Source organism: Chelmon rostratus, chromosome 23 (genome assembly GCF_017976325.1).
Source record: "Chelmon rostratus isolate fCheRos1 chromosome 23, fCheRos1.pri, whole genome shotgun sequence".
NCBI lineage: Eukaryota > Metazoa > Chordata > Actinopteri > Chaetodontiformes > Chaetodontidae > Chelmon > Chelmon rostratus.
In genome coordinates, this window is record NC_055680.1 from 5,489,311 (window position 1) to 5,504,945 (window position 15,635).

The 15,635-nt window shown below is 45.0% G+C and overlaps 1 protein-coding gene across 1 annotated transcript in view; it reads left to right on the forward strand.

The window, feature by feature from the left end:
* The window catches only part of efnb3b (ephrin-B3b), a 74,035-nt gene that overhangs the window by 26,197 nt on the left and 32,203 nt on the right, over positions 1–15,635 (forward strand). The window contains exon 2 of the mRNA XM_041965105.1: positions 11,780–12,069. Within this exon, the coding sequence (XP_041821039.1) occupies positions 11,780–12,069 (290 nt within the window). The remainder of the gene's footprint in view (positions 1–11,779; positions 12,070–15,635) is intronic.

Here is a 15,635-nt window from a genome sequence, read left to right on the forward strand (position 1 = left end):
TATTTAAAGCATTGTTGGTTTTGCTCTTTTGATGGAATTTGTTGGCATTAAGAAAAATATAGAATAACACCAACCTTATCTTTTCAGGTAAGGATCACTCACAAATAAAGGTGGATGAGCTACTTGCATGCTCTTTTATTCACACACTCAGCAGCTTGGTTTAAAAAAAAAAAAAAAGACATATCCCAGGAGCCCTGCATTCTTGGTGGCCCCTGGGGACCCCCTATGGATTACACTCCTCTCCTGACACCGTGGCCTGACTGAGCTTAACTCGAGTCGCCTGTAGCTAAAGTTTCAGACTCCCTGCGCCCTGTGGCCCCTCCGGAGCAAAGTTGAGCCTCCGCACACACACAACTGGCCCGCCCCGGGTCACACATGGGGAGAGGGGGACCCTCCGGAGTACGCCCACATGCATGAACGCATGTGGATGCACTCAAACACACACACACACACACACAGGCAGCTTTGGAAATGTAGGTGACCCACACTGTGGCAGGTCAGTGTCTCACCTCGCTCCTTCACTCCCAGAGGGACGACTCTTGGATGGTTGTGTTTCTGTGCATGTGTGTGTGTGCGTGTGCGTGTAGCATTCAAAATGAGAGCCACTGCATGCATTATAACCTTCATTCCTCCAGAGCCCTGGGTGACCTAATTAAATTAGTGACGTGGTTGGAGGGAATGAGTTGAAGCTCAAAGACTGTTCACACACCAGGCATAAACACCAGCTGCCACCGTCTATGTATGTGTGTGTATATGTGTCATCATAAGCTATGTACTTAAACACACTAAAGACCTCACTGGGAGTTTTAGGGTGTCTGTATCGCGTGAGTGTGTGTGTGTCTCAAGGGTGTCCTCCAGCCGTTGAGGGGTTCACATGTGTCGGTGTATCCATTTGTGAACTGGGGGTAGCTCTCAATCTCTTTCCCTCTCTCTCTCTCTCTCACACACACACACACACACTGAGCTGTCAGGACCTGCAGTGCTCTATCACCACACACCTCCTCTAGACCACCTTAATGGGACCAATCCAGACTGCTGCAAATCATCCAGAGTACATGCTGAAAAACGGGGAAAAGAGGGGGAGGGCAGGTGGGAGGAAAAGAGACACAGGAGCAGGAAGCAATGGTGGTTAGAGACGTTTCAGGAGCGAGGACAGAAAAAGAAATAGAGATTGGAATACTGTAGCTATGAGAAAGGATGTCAAAAGTATGATTTCAGGTTTGCATGATCCCCCTCCCCTCCCCAGAGGAATGGTTCGCTTTCACTATGGAACAATTCCTTCCACTGTGGCTTCATGGCTGCTGGTTAGTGCATGTCATCGTGTTCATTTTCAGGCCTAAGCATGAAATAGTGCCAACGTTAACCGACTGTTGAAAAATTATGAAATATTCAAAGAGAAAAACAATGTGCCACAGAAACATAACAGACAGCGCCTTTGATCGTGGATTACATAAAGGAAAAATGACACGTATTTGCTTGTTCTAGCTTCAAAAATCTTAAGTTTCCCCCGTTTGATATCACTCTAAATTAAATCTCTTGTTGAATGAATGTTGAATATGAAATAACATCCTAGTTTTGAGTTGTTGGTCAAACAAAATCGCCGTAACGTTGGGCTCTGGGAAACTTGGATGGGAATTTGTCACTATTTTCTGACATGTTATTAACTAAAGGACTAAAATAAGCAACAAATACATCAATAATTAGAATTAGAATCATTATTGATAGTTGTGGGTGTGGGAGAAAAATCTTTGACTATTGATTTAGAGATAAATATGTCATTGCTGTCGAGTGAAAACATGTATCTCTAAAATTGATGTCTTGGAATTGTTCAGATGACCTCATAGTCTTCCTTTAATGAGGGTTTTTTTTTAAACTAAGTGAAGCATGGAATGAAAAAATGCATGTCATATAGCCTGAAAACGGGTAAATCAGGTCCCATCTCACAGAGACATGTACTATATATGTAAAAAAATACTGCAAGGAACTGAACAAAAATGCAAAGTAACAAGCATTAGAATATTGTGAAAGTAACAAGGTGCAAAACAAAGCATAATGATAAGCAGAGAATTAATAATAATACAAAGTGAATATTAAAACTAATTAAAAATAGACACCGCTCAGTTAAAGCAAGTACATGCATTTTAAACACTTGACATTTAAAAAGTATGTTCCCCAAGGGTACGACTGTGGATTTTGAATTGCATTTTCCGAGATAATAGTTTCAACTGGTTGTTTTTTTTTATTTGTGTACCACTGAAGTGTTTTTGAACAAACTCAAATCAGAGCAAATCTGCAAACAGGCGAGGCAACATGTGGTTGGCTGGAGAGAAAAGGAAGACGGGATGGAAGGAAGGTATAGAGAGGTGGAGAAATGAGAAATGGAGCAAGGGGGAGGCTCGCTGAGACACAGGAGATAGAATATAGAGCAGTGTCTACGACTCACTTCGAGCGAATGTTTTGGAGGAGTCAAAAGAAGCCACGAACAAAAGTTCTGAGCTGGAGATGCAGGAGCAGAGACATGAAAAAAAAAAAAAAAACAGGAACAAGGATGCAAATGAGAAAGAGATGAGGAGAAAGAGAGAGGGAGATGTTTGCTTGAGAAAAGTTTCTGTTGACCTGAATACAGCTGCGTTGTTCAGCTTTGTTCAAAGAGGAGAGGAAGTCTTTCTCCACAGTTGCTTAGTTAGTTCTAGTTTCTCTTCATGGTGCAGCTACAAGTTTCAGCCTAATGTGATGCGCTCATCTGCTGCATTGTATCATATGGAGTGTACTGAGCGCAGCAGGAGCGCAGCAACGAGGAAGATGAAGGGTGTGTGTGTGTGTGTGTTGATAGGAGAGACGAACGCAGCGTGTGTGTGTCTCTGCGTGTGTGTGTGCGTGCTCTCTGCAAACGCCAAGGCATCCGGCGTCCCTCCATCCTGTGTCTCTGGTTATTCTGGGTGTGATGTGTACTGGATGTGACACCGACGCCGCAGCATGCTGGACCGCCTCCGGACAGCAGGATGAGTGTGTGTGTGTGTGTGTGTGCGTGCATGTGTGTGTGTGATGACAAGGACACAGTTACCTTCAAAGTCCCATGATGCCGACTAACTATTCAAACAAGGCTCTGCATCCCTACCTGCCGACTGCCGCCTCCCCTCCCTCTCTCTCTCTCCCTCCCTCCTGAACACCTTCAAGCTCTCTCTACCTTTCTCTCCGCCACCTCTTTCCCCCTCATCCCTCTCTCTCTGCCCCTCCTTTTCTCACCATATGGAAGCTATTACCAGCGTTGTCGTTTCTCACCACCAACATTCCTGAGGGCTTTCCAGCGCTCACCGACTTTACATCAACCTTGTGCTCCTTGTTCGCACTGCTCTTCATACTCGGCTTATCTCTCGCTCTTTCTCTCCTCTTTTTCTACTTAACCCTCTCACGTCCAGTTTTCCCCATGAATTCCCGCATACGCTTTGTCGCAGCAGGAGCATCACATTGTTGTTAGAGTGAATATGTTAGCAAACTTATTATTAGCATTAATTTAAAATTGTGTTTGTCCCCTCTGGATCAAATTGACTCCCCTGTTTGCTCTGTTTTGGTCCCCACCAGCTCTTGAGGGAAACATCGGGCTCTTTAGCTGCTGGATGCTTGACTACATTCAGGAGGTCGTTCTAAACATTTCAGTCTCCTGATTGGTGCTGGCCAGGGACCTCGTTTATCAGAGCTTTTTTTACTTGCTGGGGCTGGAAATGAGGTTGGTTTTGAGTGTGAGTGCATAGTTTTCGGTTCGGGTTCGTCACATGACACGTAGATCCATTGCCCATACAAAATGTATTGATTAGTGCAGCTTTAAGTTAGGGAAAATGATCAGATTTCACTCTGAGACTCAAAGAAGCTTCATCAAAGCTACAGTCTGTGATGTTCTAACCCAAGACCCAAGACGTTTTTTATGGCAGCACCATTCCATCAAATAGTGATAGTCCTCATGTTTTGTGCATCATTTTACTCACATTTTCCCACGAATTCGGCCTGATGTGTTTTTTTATTTTTGGGATCTCCTCTAAAATGTACTTTTTAAATTAAGTTCTGTGGGTTTGAGCAAAGTTTGGCTGCACAGCATCATGTTTGTGCTGGCTGACCCACCAGTGGGACAGCGGGGTTGAAGACAATCTTTCAACACAGAGGAAAATCCATCAAAATTAGCTTTTTACATTCATCTTTTTTTGAATTTAATTGAGGATCGTTTACAAAACAAAAGTTCTTGGATGGAAACCCAGCTTGTAACTTTCTTTCTCCCTCTCCTCTTCGAACTCACATCCATTCCGCCATTCCATCCATAATAGAAATGTTCGGAGGTATCTGGGCCATGCCTTCTAGAGAGACTCAAATGCTCATCAATTTACATTATAGCTCTCTCTCCCCCCCTCTCTGTCTCTTCCTTACCCCTCTCTGTCTCCTCCATCTCGTACAAATGTATCTCTATCTCTCTCCAGCTCTATACACACAGTCAAAGACCACTTTCTGCAGCTCTTCTCCAGGGTATATGGTTCTTTAATGAAGACAGTAATAATGATTATGGATATTTTAAAACCGTCTGTCTGCCCTGTGCACTGATGGAAGCAGAAGCTGCAGTATCAGCTCTCAAAAGGTCGCGTCAGATGATGCTGGATTTCAAATAACTAAATTATGATAAGTAATTTAAGAGGAAATATTGTGTAATACAGGAATGATCAAATTTCCTTTAACTTGAGTGATACATAGAGCTACAGTGGGGATCTAAGGTACTTTTGTGGATTTTTTATGAACGATGTAATACTCTCAGACTGATAAATGACTAAACAAAAGCATAAAGGCATGAATCTAGTCTTCATTTAGTAAGAGTTCACAGGGTGACCTCACACACTGATACAGCTGGAGATGATAATAGCATTTTTTTTATACAAGGCCTCGAGTTCAACTTGAAAAATGGGCTTCAAACAGGCTTGCACCAGCACTGAAAAAGTCCTTTTCGATTGCAGAACCGATCAAAGATGAGGGCACGATGAAAGAACACAACATGAGTGAAACTGAAAAGCTCCTGATCTTTCTTTGTAAACCTATCAGATGGAGCAGCAGGCAGAAGACGTACGTGAGACGTAAAGAGCACAACAGGTCAATCTGATGGAGCTGCTGTTCCTGCAAATACTGTGTCAAAGACAGATTGCGCATTAAGTAAATTCATGTTCTACAACTCACGAGCATATGTTTTACATTACATATAGTTGGTGTTTCTAGGCTGCCCAGCATACAGGGCTACTGATTGCTACAGCAGAACTGGGGAAAATGATAGCCGCTGCAGTCCCCTCTCTGTGTGGGTGCTGTGTATAAAATGGCAGTAAGTGATTTAATCCAGCGCTGAGGCTTAAAATAATATTTTCCTTAAAGTAGGCAAAAGAGTCTGTCAGTAGAGCGAGATAATTTTACATTTCCAAATCTAGATGAGTTATTTTTACTCTTTCAAGACTTTAGCACTTGTCTGAAAGGAAATTCATTCAATCAAACGAACGTGCATTGGAATAAACTTAATTATGGTGCAGAATTGGCTGAAAGTTTCACCTCAAAAGTGAGGTTTAAGGATTCCATGTGGGTTTAAATGACACATTCGAAATGGACGTTTTCCGCTGTGAGTGTGTGTGTGTGTGTGTTTGCTCATTGTGGCACTCTTTGGAATGCACCTCTCCAGCAAATGAGACCCAGCGGATTTACTTTAGACAGCTACTAGATGGCCTGCAGGTGCTGCAGCTCAGTGGGCGTTTGTGCACGCGCACGCTCGTCCTATAGAGTGTGTATTCCCCCCCGTAGCCGATCGGTTTGCCGCTCTTCAGTGTGCGTGCCCCCCTGCCGTGCGTCTGACAGCGTGTGTACATTAAAGGAGCGGGGTAGCACTCATGGCCCCTGTGTGTGTGATTACGCTGTGTATACCATGAGATTAGTGCAGACAGCTTTACGCGCAGCGCCCGCCGTAAATCTCCCCCGCCACAGAACCGAATACCGCCATCGTTTATTATTCCCTAATAGATCGGTCCTTTGCTGTCTCTCCTTGGCTTCCTGCTCACACCAGGTTGTGGTTAGCTCAAGGACACCCCCCCCCCTGCACACACACATGCAGACACACACACGCAGAGGATGGGGAAGGTCAAAGTTGACATGGAGTTTCGAGTAAATCCGCCACACTGATTTCATTTCAGTTTATTTTCTGCTCTCTGCCAACTTCAGTGTCCTTCCCTCTGCCTTTTCTTCATCCTCCTTCTTTTTTATTTGTCCACATCGTGTTCTGCTGCAATCTGCTCCACTTCCATGCTCTCCCTTTGTCCTTATGTGTTTGCTGTGATGCTTTATCGCTTTGAATCCCACCTCTCTCTTTTGTCTCGCGCCTCACTCTCTCCATCTTTGCTTTTGGATTTTTCTCTCACGGACTCGGCGCTCTCGCTTGTCTGCCCTCCCTCACCCCGCCTCCCCTTCATATTCTCATGTTCGCACAGACACACGCTCGCGCGCACACACACACACACACACACACACACACACACACACACACACCCTCCCTTGTCTTGCCCCTCCGGCTGCACCTGTGTGCCCGGCTTTGGTCCGGACATGGCTCGAGTTGCCGCTGTGGAATCTGGGAAATGTTCGAGCTGTCCGATATGCCGCCCAAAGCAGGTACAATGGTAGACAACATGAGGATGGATGAGGGAAAAGACGCACACACACACACAGAGCTGACAGAAAAAGCATGCACAGCAACCGGGGCGGCATCACCGGCTTTTAAATCTATTGCATAACAGCATGAGCTCAGTTTTTTGTTGTTGTTTTTTTTAGGTTTTTGTTGGAAATTTGATATCGCCTGGTGGTGCAACATTGAAAAAAAAACTTCATATGTTGAAAACTGCATTGAAAGAGTAGTTGGGGGAGGAGCAGAGGGTGAGAAGCAGGAGGTGTAAGAGGTCGGAGGGGGAGGTCAGGGAGACTGACACTTGAATCTTCTCAGCTCAGCTCAGAGGTCGCAGCAGGGCGACGCTTGGGTTGAGAAAATGATGTTTCTGCCCTCATAAAAGAGCTGCGGAGAAGAAAAGAGAGGAAAGCTCCCCTCTTCCACCTCCTCCCGCTCTCTCTATCCCTCCTCTTCCCCCCCCCCCCACCCCTCTCAGTGTCACCTCTGGCCCACTCCAACCCCCCACGCCATGTTTCAAAGTGTGGCCACATGAATGGCTCTATTGTTAACGGCTGAGAAAAAGGGAAGGAGAGAGAGGGAGAGAGTGGACAGCAAAAGATGAGAAGAGAGGAGAAAAAACCCAGACATTCAGAGACGGGGAGAGTGTCTCTCTCAGAGCAAAATGTGGCCAGAAAGAGAAAGAGTAAAGGGAAAAAGTAATGTTGCTCAGGGCTGTGTCTGAATGGGATGATTTATTTAGATGTGGTCACAGATGAACTCCATAAAGCCGTTTATAAGTTCCCTCACTTCACTCCTCCCTGCTCTCCTCTGCACTCCTCTGCTGGCTGTGTGTTTCCTCTCTGCCCGTGAGGTTCACAAGGCTCGCAAACCTTCCTGCACTTTCAGGCCGGGCTTTAAAGGCAGATTTAATACGTCCAGTTACAGAAAGAAAAAAAGGAGGTGAGCGATTGTACATCGGCGTACCTGCTGTTTGAGCGCAGTCCAGGTTTGTTGACACCGACGTCTCTCGGAGGAGTTCTGAGATAAATACACACTTTTTCTCGCTCTGCCGATCAGATTGGGACAAGGTTTCCCTACCCCATCCCGTTTACAGTGCGCACACACTATCATTCACTCACACACAGCAGGTTAACCGGGGTTAACTCTGCAAATCTGACACCCTGAACATGGAGCCTATCAGAAAATTGAGTTCTGTCGCAGGAATGTGCTGGAATCTGCCGACGGTTTCCTCCGTCTGTCTGTCCTCCTTCCCTTCGTTCCCTTGTCGTCTTTTTTGTCTTTTCCTCCTCCTCTTGTTTTATTTTAAGTCTTTTCCTTCAGTGGAGTGTTTCCCCTTTGTCTCTGTGTTTCCTTTCTGCTTGTTCACCACATTTCTTTGTTGTTGCTACATACCTCGCCTGACATGTTCAATATTTTTTCCACTCCCCTCCCTCCCTCTCTCTCACTTCACTGATTTCTCCTTCTTTCTTTCTTTCTTTTTCGAGCACTGCACCTGCCCGGTGGCATTTTACCTTAACACTCATACCATCCTGTGTGTGTGTGTGTGTGTGTGTATGTGTGTTTGCTCTGCCATTCTGCAATGCAGCTCGACTGTGACTCAGGGTACCATCAGATACCACTCACAGAATGCGTCATGCAGGAAGCAAAAGGTGCTTGTTTTTAGAAGAGTGTGTGTGCGCATGTGTTTTAGTATGTGTGTGTTTCACTGTGCATGTTTAGGGAAAACTAAACCTGTGTGTTTGGATGTGGGTGGATGTGTTTGGGCAAACCTTTTGTGTTTAGCAGGAGGGCATTTGTATGGACCTGTGTGTGTGTGTGTGTGTGTGTGTGTGTTGAATAGATTTTTCTGTTTAGACTTTGCTGCAGAAGCCTCAGGAACCACCACCATGTTTACAGTTCATACTCTATAAATGGTGTGAGTGCATGTGCTCGCCTGTCTGAGGCCGTCAGGAAGGTGAAATATGCTTGTGTGGGTGTGTGTGTGTGTGTATGTGTTGAGTGAAGCTGAGTGCCTACCTCTCCAGTCTAAGTATTGCCTGATAATCCCGGGTGACCTGGGTAATGAGAAGTGGAACAGTGGTTTCCCAGCAGGCCTCTGGGCCCGCCTCAGCTGAAGCTCCTCCGCCGTTCAGTCTGCTTTCTCAAGTTCCCTCCGGTGTACGCCGCCAGCCAAACACGCCAGATAAAGCTTACATCTCATTTACGCCAGGTGCGAGGCTGTTAGCTCACAGGGCTAAGAGGCAGACATGGCCTGCACAGAAGGGGAGGATGTGGTCAGAGACATGCAGATGCAACATGGAGACTCCCATTGAAGTTCTCATAATTTGTCCTGCTTGACCATCATATTGACACTGTTAATGTGCTAGCACGCTGATGTTAGAATTTAGCTCAAAGCAACACTGTGCTGAAGGTACAGCCTCACAGAGCTGCTAGCATGGCTGCAGACTGTTGTATAGGGCAGTAGTTATAGAGCCGTCGCAGGGAAACACGCATTCCCAGGTGGGAAGCATGGTTAGCAATGCAAGACCTGTGAAAGTTATGCGTCTCCTGTGGCTCTGGAGGGAGATTTCTGAAGTCTGAGAGGCTATCTCAGCTTGGATTTGGAGGCCTCGATGTTTTAATGTTTGTTTTAGTTAACACTGGTGGAGTGCATCATGAGAAAGGTGGGAGCCAGTGTTTTCCAATTAGTCAAGATATCTCAGCCCCTGTTGCTTCAGCTCTGATGTGCCCTTTTAAATTGCAAAGTATAACTAATGAGAAACATGTATGAAAGGAGAGAGTGTTTCTCCAAATGAAATTATTACAATAAAAAACAGCTTGGCCCCTTTCGTTACTATCTAATATTGTAAATAACTAACTGACATTTTTATCAGCTTCCAAGAAGAGGCCTGAAAGAAAATCGCAGCGGCTTATTGGACAGATAAAAGTGTAATTTGCTGCTAATGTGGCATTATTAGGGTTTATTTGATCTTTTTAACAATAAAGTTATTTGACATAATTCTCATTCTGTTCATGCTTTGTGATCTTGCTTTGTTTATTTTTTTTTAATGGTCAAATTGTTGTCTGCAGAACAGAGGGAATAATGAAGCAGGTTTGAGTGCTGTGACTCCCAGTTGTTCGTGTGGATTAGCTGGAAACAGAAACATCTGAGTCAGAGGTAATAGAAAATGGGCTTCTTAACATTACAGGCATTTGCTTCCTCCCACTTCCACATCAAAGTGTCACTTAAAATTCTGTGAGAATGCTAACAGGAGAGAAAATCCAGCAAATCTCCTCCTCCTTTTTATCTTTGCTTCTATAAACACTTTGCTTCTTTCTGTCAGTAGTGGCATTTGTTTTAGCCTGAGATAAAGTCACTATGGGTGTGCACAGACTACTTTCTGTTTTGACCCAAGCACGCTCTGTGGAGCGTTGAGGGTGCTGTCTGTAAGAGCTGGCCACCTGTCAAATTCACACTCCAAACAAATCAGTGGAAACATATCACCACCGGAGAGTTGGGGTGACCACCCCAAATGTGGCTAGCTGGTTAGCATGCTAACTTCTGTAGATATCGTTACAACATGATATATAGCCACCTTTTACATAACATCAAAATTGTTATTTCCTCCCATTTGATTCATCATTGTATTTATTTTTTGAAAAGTTTGCATTACTTTTCCTACGACAGGTCATTTAAAGTCGTCACAGGCTTCATGAGCCAAGTTGATCATTCACAGTTGGCCTTATCAGCAGTAGATGGCCCTGCGCTGTGAGGGGAATGATGGAGTCTGACTCATATGTGGGTTTATGCCCCTCTGGCTGCTGTGCTTCAGCCAAAACAACTTCTAACTGGGTTTTAACCAGTCTCGGTTTCTTGCTCATATGCAGAATCAATATCAATTTTCTTGTGAAGTGTTTCCTCAAACACCACTCAGTGTTTAACCCAGGAAAGCCACCGAACAACATTAAGACCCATCACATCAAAGCTGTTCACTGAAAGCAATAGTGAAATTGTAATGGTGGTAATAATAAACCATACTCAAGCTTATTTTTGCTGAATTTAGTCAGACTGTTGCTGTAGAATCACTTCAGGCTGCAGATTTCCTGTAGACGTCAGGCGTCGATCATCACTTTGGCTACAAACATCATTTATACATATCATTCATATCTGAAGTGGATGACAGGCTGACATCAAAGCAGCTAATTATGAAACTAATTAACTGTACATACCTGAGGTTTGGCAAGGCAGCTTCGTTCTGATGATCAGTGGCGATAGCTGTCACTTTCTGTCAATTCCAAAATATAAGGGCTGAAAAAACATGGAAAATGAGTTTAGCGAGGGAACTTGCATTGCAAAGAAAAATGTAGAACAAATTTATGTTGCTGTTTTTCTGTTATATGTGCAGTATTTCCCTTTCATTTCCCATGCGCATTCACATGTGCATACATCGCAAGTCTTTTTGTTTACTTTTCAAGATTGTTCTCGATATTTTTCGCTTTGAATTCTGTGTCGCCTGAAGCAAACTCCAGGCTTTTATTTTAAAGGCAATATTGCTGCTGCTCCTACACTTCTGTGAGCGCCTCAAGTATGCTTTTGCATACATTTGACTACTTAAGTGTATGTTTAGTTTGATGACTCAAAAATATCTGTGAACTGAGGGTCATTTCTGTGGGGTGGTTACCAAGGAAAAGGAATAAATGAATGCTTTTGTAATAACTGAATCCTTTTTGGCTTTAGATTAGTGTTTTATTCCCTTTGTGCATCATCAACTAGTGGTTATATTTCTCTACTTTTTTTGCCTCCACCTCCTCATGTGGTCAACAGGGGATTGCGTGAGCTTGTGTGGTAAAAATTTATTTTTGCAGTTGAGTGCACAGCAGTTCCTCTGAAAAAGCACCTGTTCCTCGTGAAAGGAGAGAAAATAAGAAAGAAGTAGGAGAAATAAGAGAGGTAAAGGACCCATCTGTTGCTCATTCAGAGGCAAGGACAGGTGGCTCTGAACCAGCTCGCTGTTGAAAGCAAAAGACTTTAATTAATGAATCTCTGCTTTTCTCTCTCCCCTGACTCCTTTCCTTCTTTCTGTTGTCTCTCCTCGTTTTCTATCTTCCGTCCAGGTTCAGGGACGATAAGGGCTACGTTCTGTACCCTCAGATTGGGGACCGGCTGGACCTCATCTGCCCCCCGCTGGACACCGCCAGGTCCACGCCGGAGTACGAGTTCTACAAGCTCTACCTCGTGTCGTCGCGGGAACAGGCGGACCGCTGCGAGGTGAACGGCCCCCCCAACATCGTGCTGACCTGCGACGAGCCCACCCGCGAGCGTCGCTTCACCATCAAGTTCCAGGAGTTCTCGCCCAACCTCTGGGGCCACGAGTTCAAGAGCATGCACGACTACTACATCATCGGTGAGTCGAGGAAGCAGAACGAACACTGGAGATTAGGGGATGGTGTGTGTGTGTGTGTGTGTGTGTGGGCGTGTGTGTTGAGCTTCATTGCAGTGTGTGTGTGGGGGGGGGGTGACAGGGGGGTTGTTATGATTGCATGGCTGATTTCTGATTGTGCCTGAGTGTGTTTGTTTATTTCAGTGATGATGGTGATGATTGGGCGGGTGTGTTTAGAGTAATTAGGTTGGAGAATTGTGTGTGATCCGGTCCGCGGGTGGATACAGTACAGGACGCACACTGCAAAAAAATGACCAGACAAGCCTGCAGTTTTCAGGATAATTCAGGTTATTTTCTCCCAGTCGAACCTTGCTGTAACATAAGGTTGTTTGATTAATTTCACTTTTTTTCCCCTTTGTGGGATTTTACACACTTCAGGTAAAGAAGAGAAAAATGTGCTTTTGGTTCTTTTCATTTTTTTGCAGTGTGTCCCTGGATTTGTCCTTCTTTGCCACTTGTGTGGGATTTTGTGTTTAGTGAAGTGTGGTTACATTTGACACAAGATTGTGTGTGCGTTTGTGTGTTTGTCATTGCTATGTCTTTGTGCTGCTTGGCTGCTGCGCTGGCCTCGGGCCTGTTTATTGTTACTGCCAGCCTTGCAGTGACCACAAATGGCGAAGCGCAGTTTGTTTTGGTTTGTTCAGAAGGTTTGTTTGGACTTAGGCTGTGTGAAGACCTGATGAGGTCATCAAGGCGAGCCAGGCCAGGCGTTTGTATCGGACGGAACAATCTGCAAGTAAAGGTCGCGTCAACCGAAACCTGTGGGTTGTTTTTAAATACAGACCGAGAGCCAAGAGCATTCAGCGCTCACAATTGGAGCACGCAACACGCACAAAGCACACACGCTCATGTGCATGTATGCACACACTCTCACACACACACAAGTTTCCAATACAAACACAAGCACTGTAAAAACACCTCAGGAGTGAGAGAGTGAGCAGGATAGGCAAAGAGAGAGAGAGAGAGACCCTGTTCGATTCCCACAGCTCTCCTCCCACGCACATGCGAGCTCTATTCACTCAGGTGTGCAAATGCTCTTTTCACTCCTTTTCATCTGCGGGTAGAAAAAAGAAAGCCCTAAAAAAGATGGGACGAGCGGAGCCAGGAGGAAGGCGGGACAGAGATGGAGAGGCAGAGAGAAACAAAGAGAATATAAGATCTCACGAAGTCTGTGAAGTCCCTCATGTCTCTTTGTGTTCTGTATTTGTTCGCCGGTTTCAGGTGCGCTCGGTTTGCGCTATCAGTCCTCGTACCTGCCGTGTTTGTGAAGAGAGGTGAGGCACTGGGCATATTTCTCCTGCGCCCTGCATCATTATCAACATACAAGTATTTCTCTCCGATTAGATATGAGGGGACGAGATAGCACGCAGTGCTGCAGTCAGCCACCGTGTGTGTGTGTGTGTGTGTGTGCGTGTGTGAGCATGTGTGTGCAGCACCCAGACACCCAATGATACAGGAATTTTGGCCTGATAAGAAAGGAGGAAAATTGATGCCTGATTAAATGACTGACAGATATTGAACAGCAGACACTTACAGGACACACTGATGCATGCAAAACTGAACTACTGCTTGAATTAAAATCCATTTGTGTGCAAGTGCACATGTTAAAAGACTGTTTTTTACATCTTTATATCAGTATATCAGTCTACCATGCACAAGATTTCACCAAACTTGGATGGACTATGTTCTAAATATTTGTTTTTTTAAAACAAAAACACAGTTTCAGCCTAGACGTATAGAAATCCACTCCTGGGCATCCATCATTTAGAAATGCAGTATAAGACAACAGGTTTGAAGCTACATATTTTACTCAGACATTGTGTTAGCATTGTCTTATAACATTGGGGGCCTTTCTCGAAATCTCTTATGAAATGTCTTTGGACTGCTCAGGCCAACAGGTAATCAGCATCGTACAAGTCATGCACCATCACCACAAGATCTCCACGAGTTTGTTTCCGTCTGTGGCATTTGGCAAGACTTTCAAAGTGACCTGGGTTCAGATGTTGCATTTTTCATGATTGCGCAGGTACTGATTATGCGTCAACGCGCCCAGTCGACGGCTTATCGTGCACTAAGCCAGTTCCCGCTGCAGAACTCCCATCAATAAATAATAGATGACTGTCTTAAACTTGAAGTTTGTTACGTTGCAGCAAAGTAAGAACATTTGTGAAACCCTTCGAAAGGCTGAAAAGAGCCGGGTGAAGAGCCGCATGTGGCCCACGGTTTGGATTTTTCCCACCTCTCTTCTGTACTCCCACCCGGCAACCGGAGTGTCCAGAGATAGAAACACCTTTATCTCCGCACACAGACCAGACTGATCGATTGACAGCTCCAGCCCGATCAATGACGGCTGCAACACAAGGTCACACACACGCACACAAACACACAAACACACACACACACAGATGCGTGTACTGACACATTCGAAGAGAGGGAGAGGAAGAGTTGTAGAGGTGAAGAAACGGGGGAGTAGCTGATCGTAGAGAGCATTTGGTACTGATAACTTATTGATAGCATCAGCAGATAGCTCGTGTATAACGCGCTGTGTGTCTTTGATCGCGTGCTCCTAATGAAGAATTGTACTTCGTCTCTCACCAGAGCTTCTGCGTACTTAATGAGGCTGGGAGATAATTAATAACCGTTAATCCTACTGCTCATTTAGAGCCACATATCTGCTGTAGCGCGTGTGTGTTAACTGGCTGGATTTCATGCACACTGGACTCACTGTGGACTGGTTGGTCCCTGGGTTTAGTTTCGATACATGCGTGTTTGTGCGCGTGTGTAAGGGCACCAATGTATGCGCAAGCCTCAGGGAAATCTTGTTTTAATTAACCTATAGCATAGTGTGATTTAATTTTGCAAGCTGCAGACCGTGCAGCCGTGGTGATGTGGAGCGGTTGGATGGTAGAACAGTAGGAGGGGGAGGGAAAAAAAGGCGGCGGAGGTTAATTTCAAAGTTAAACTCATTACAGATTACCAGTAACTTGCTTAAAGTCCACTGAGTAATCAGTCGCCTTTGCAGATGGCCACTATGGTCCGCAGTGAATGATACCAAGAACTCTGTCGGATTTCATTTCCACGTTGTGATTCGTGTTGGCATCATCAACAAGTGGTGTCACTGATAACTTCTAGACAAAATATTGTGTCTTGGAAAATCTTGCAAGCAGCTGGAAAAAATCCAAAGTTTCCTTTAGTTTTTGCTGTCACTAATGTAGCACAGATGCCACTGTTTTGTAATCAGATTACATGAATCGCATTAAATGTAATTCTTTACTTGGGCATCCTGCGGAGAGGAGAGAAAGAGTGGGGAGAATTGATTAGTTATACTCATTGATTGATGTTTTCATTCATAACGCGAGGTCAGGGTTTATGTAAACCCATTTCTCAGTCACACTCGCTCTCGTCCCCTCTCTCTCGTTCATCTCTCCCTCAGCCTCGCCACCCTTTAGTTTCCCCTTTCTCCTCCTTTCTTTCACCATTCAAATCCCACACACACACACACACGCACACACACACGCTCAATACATCAA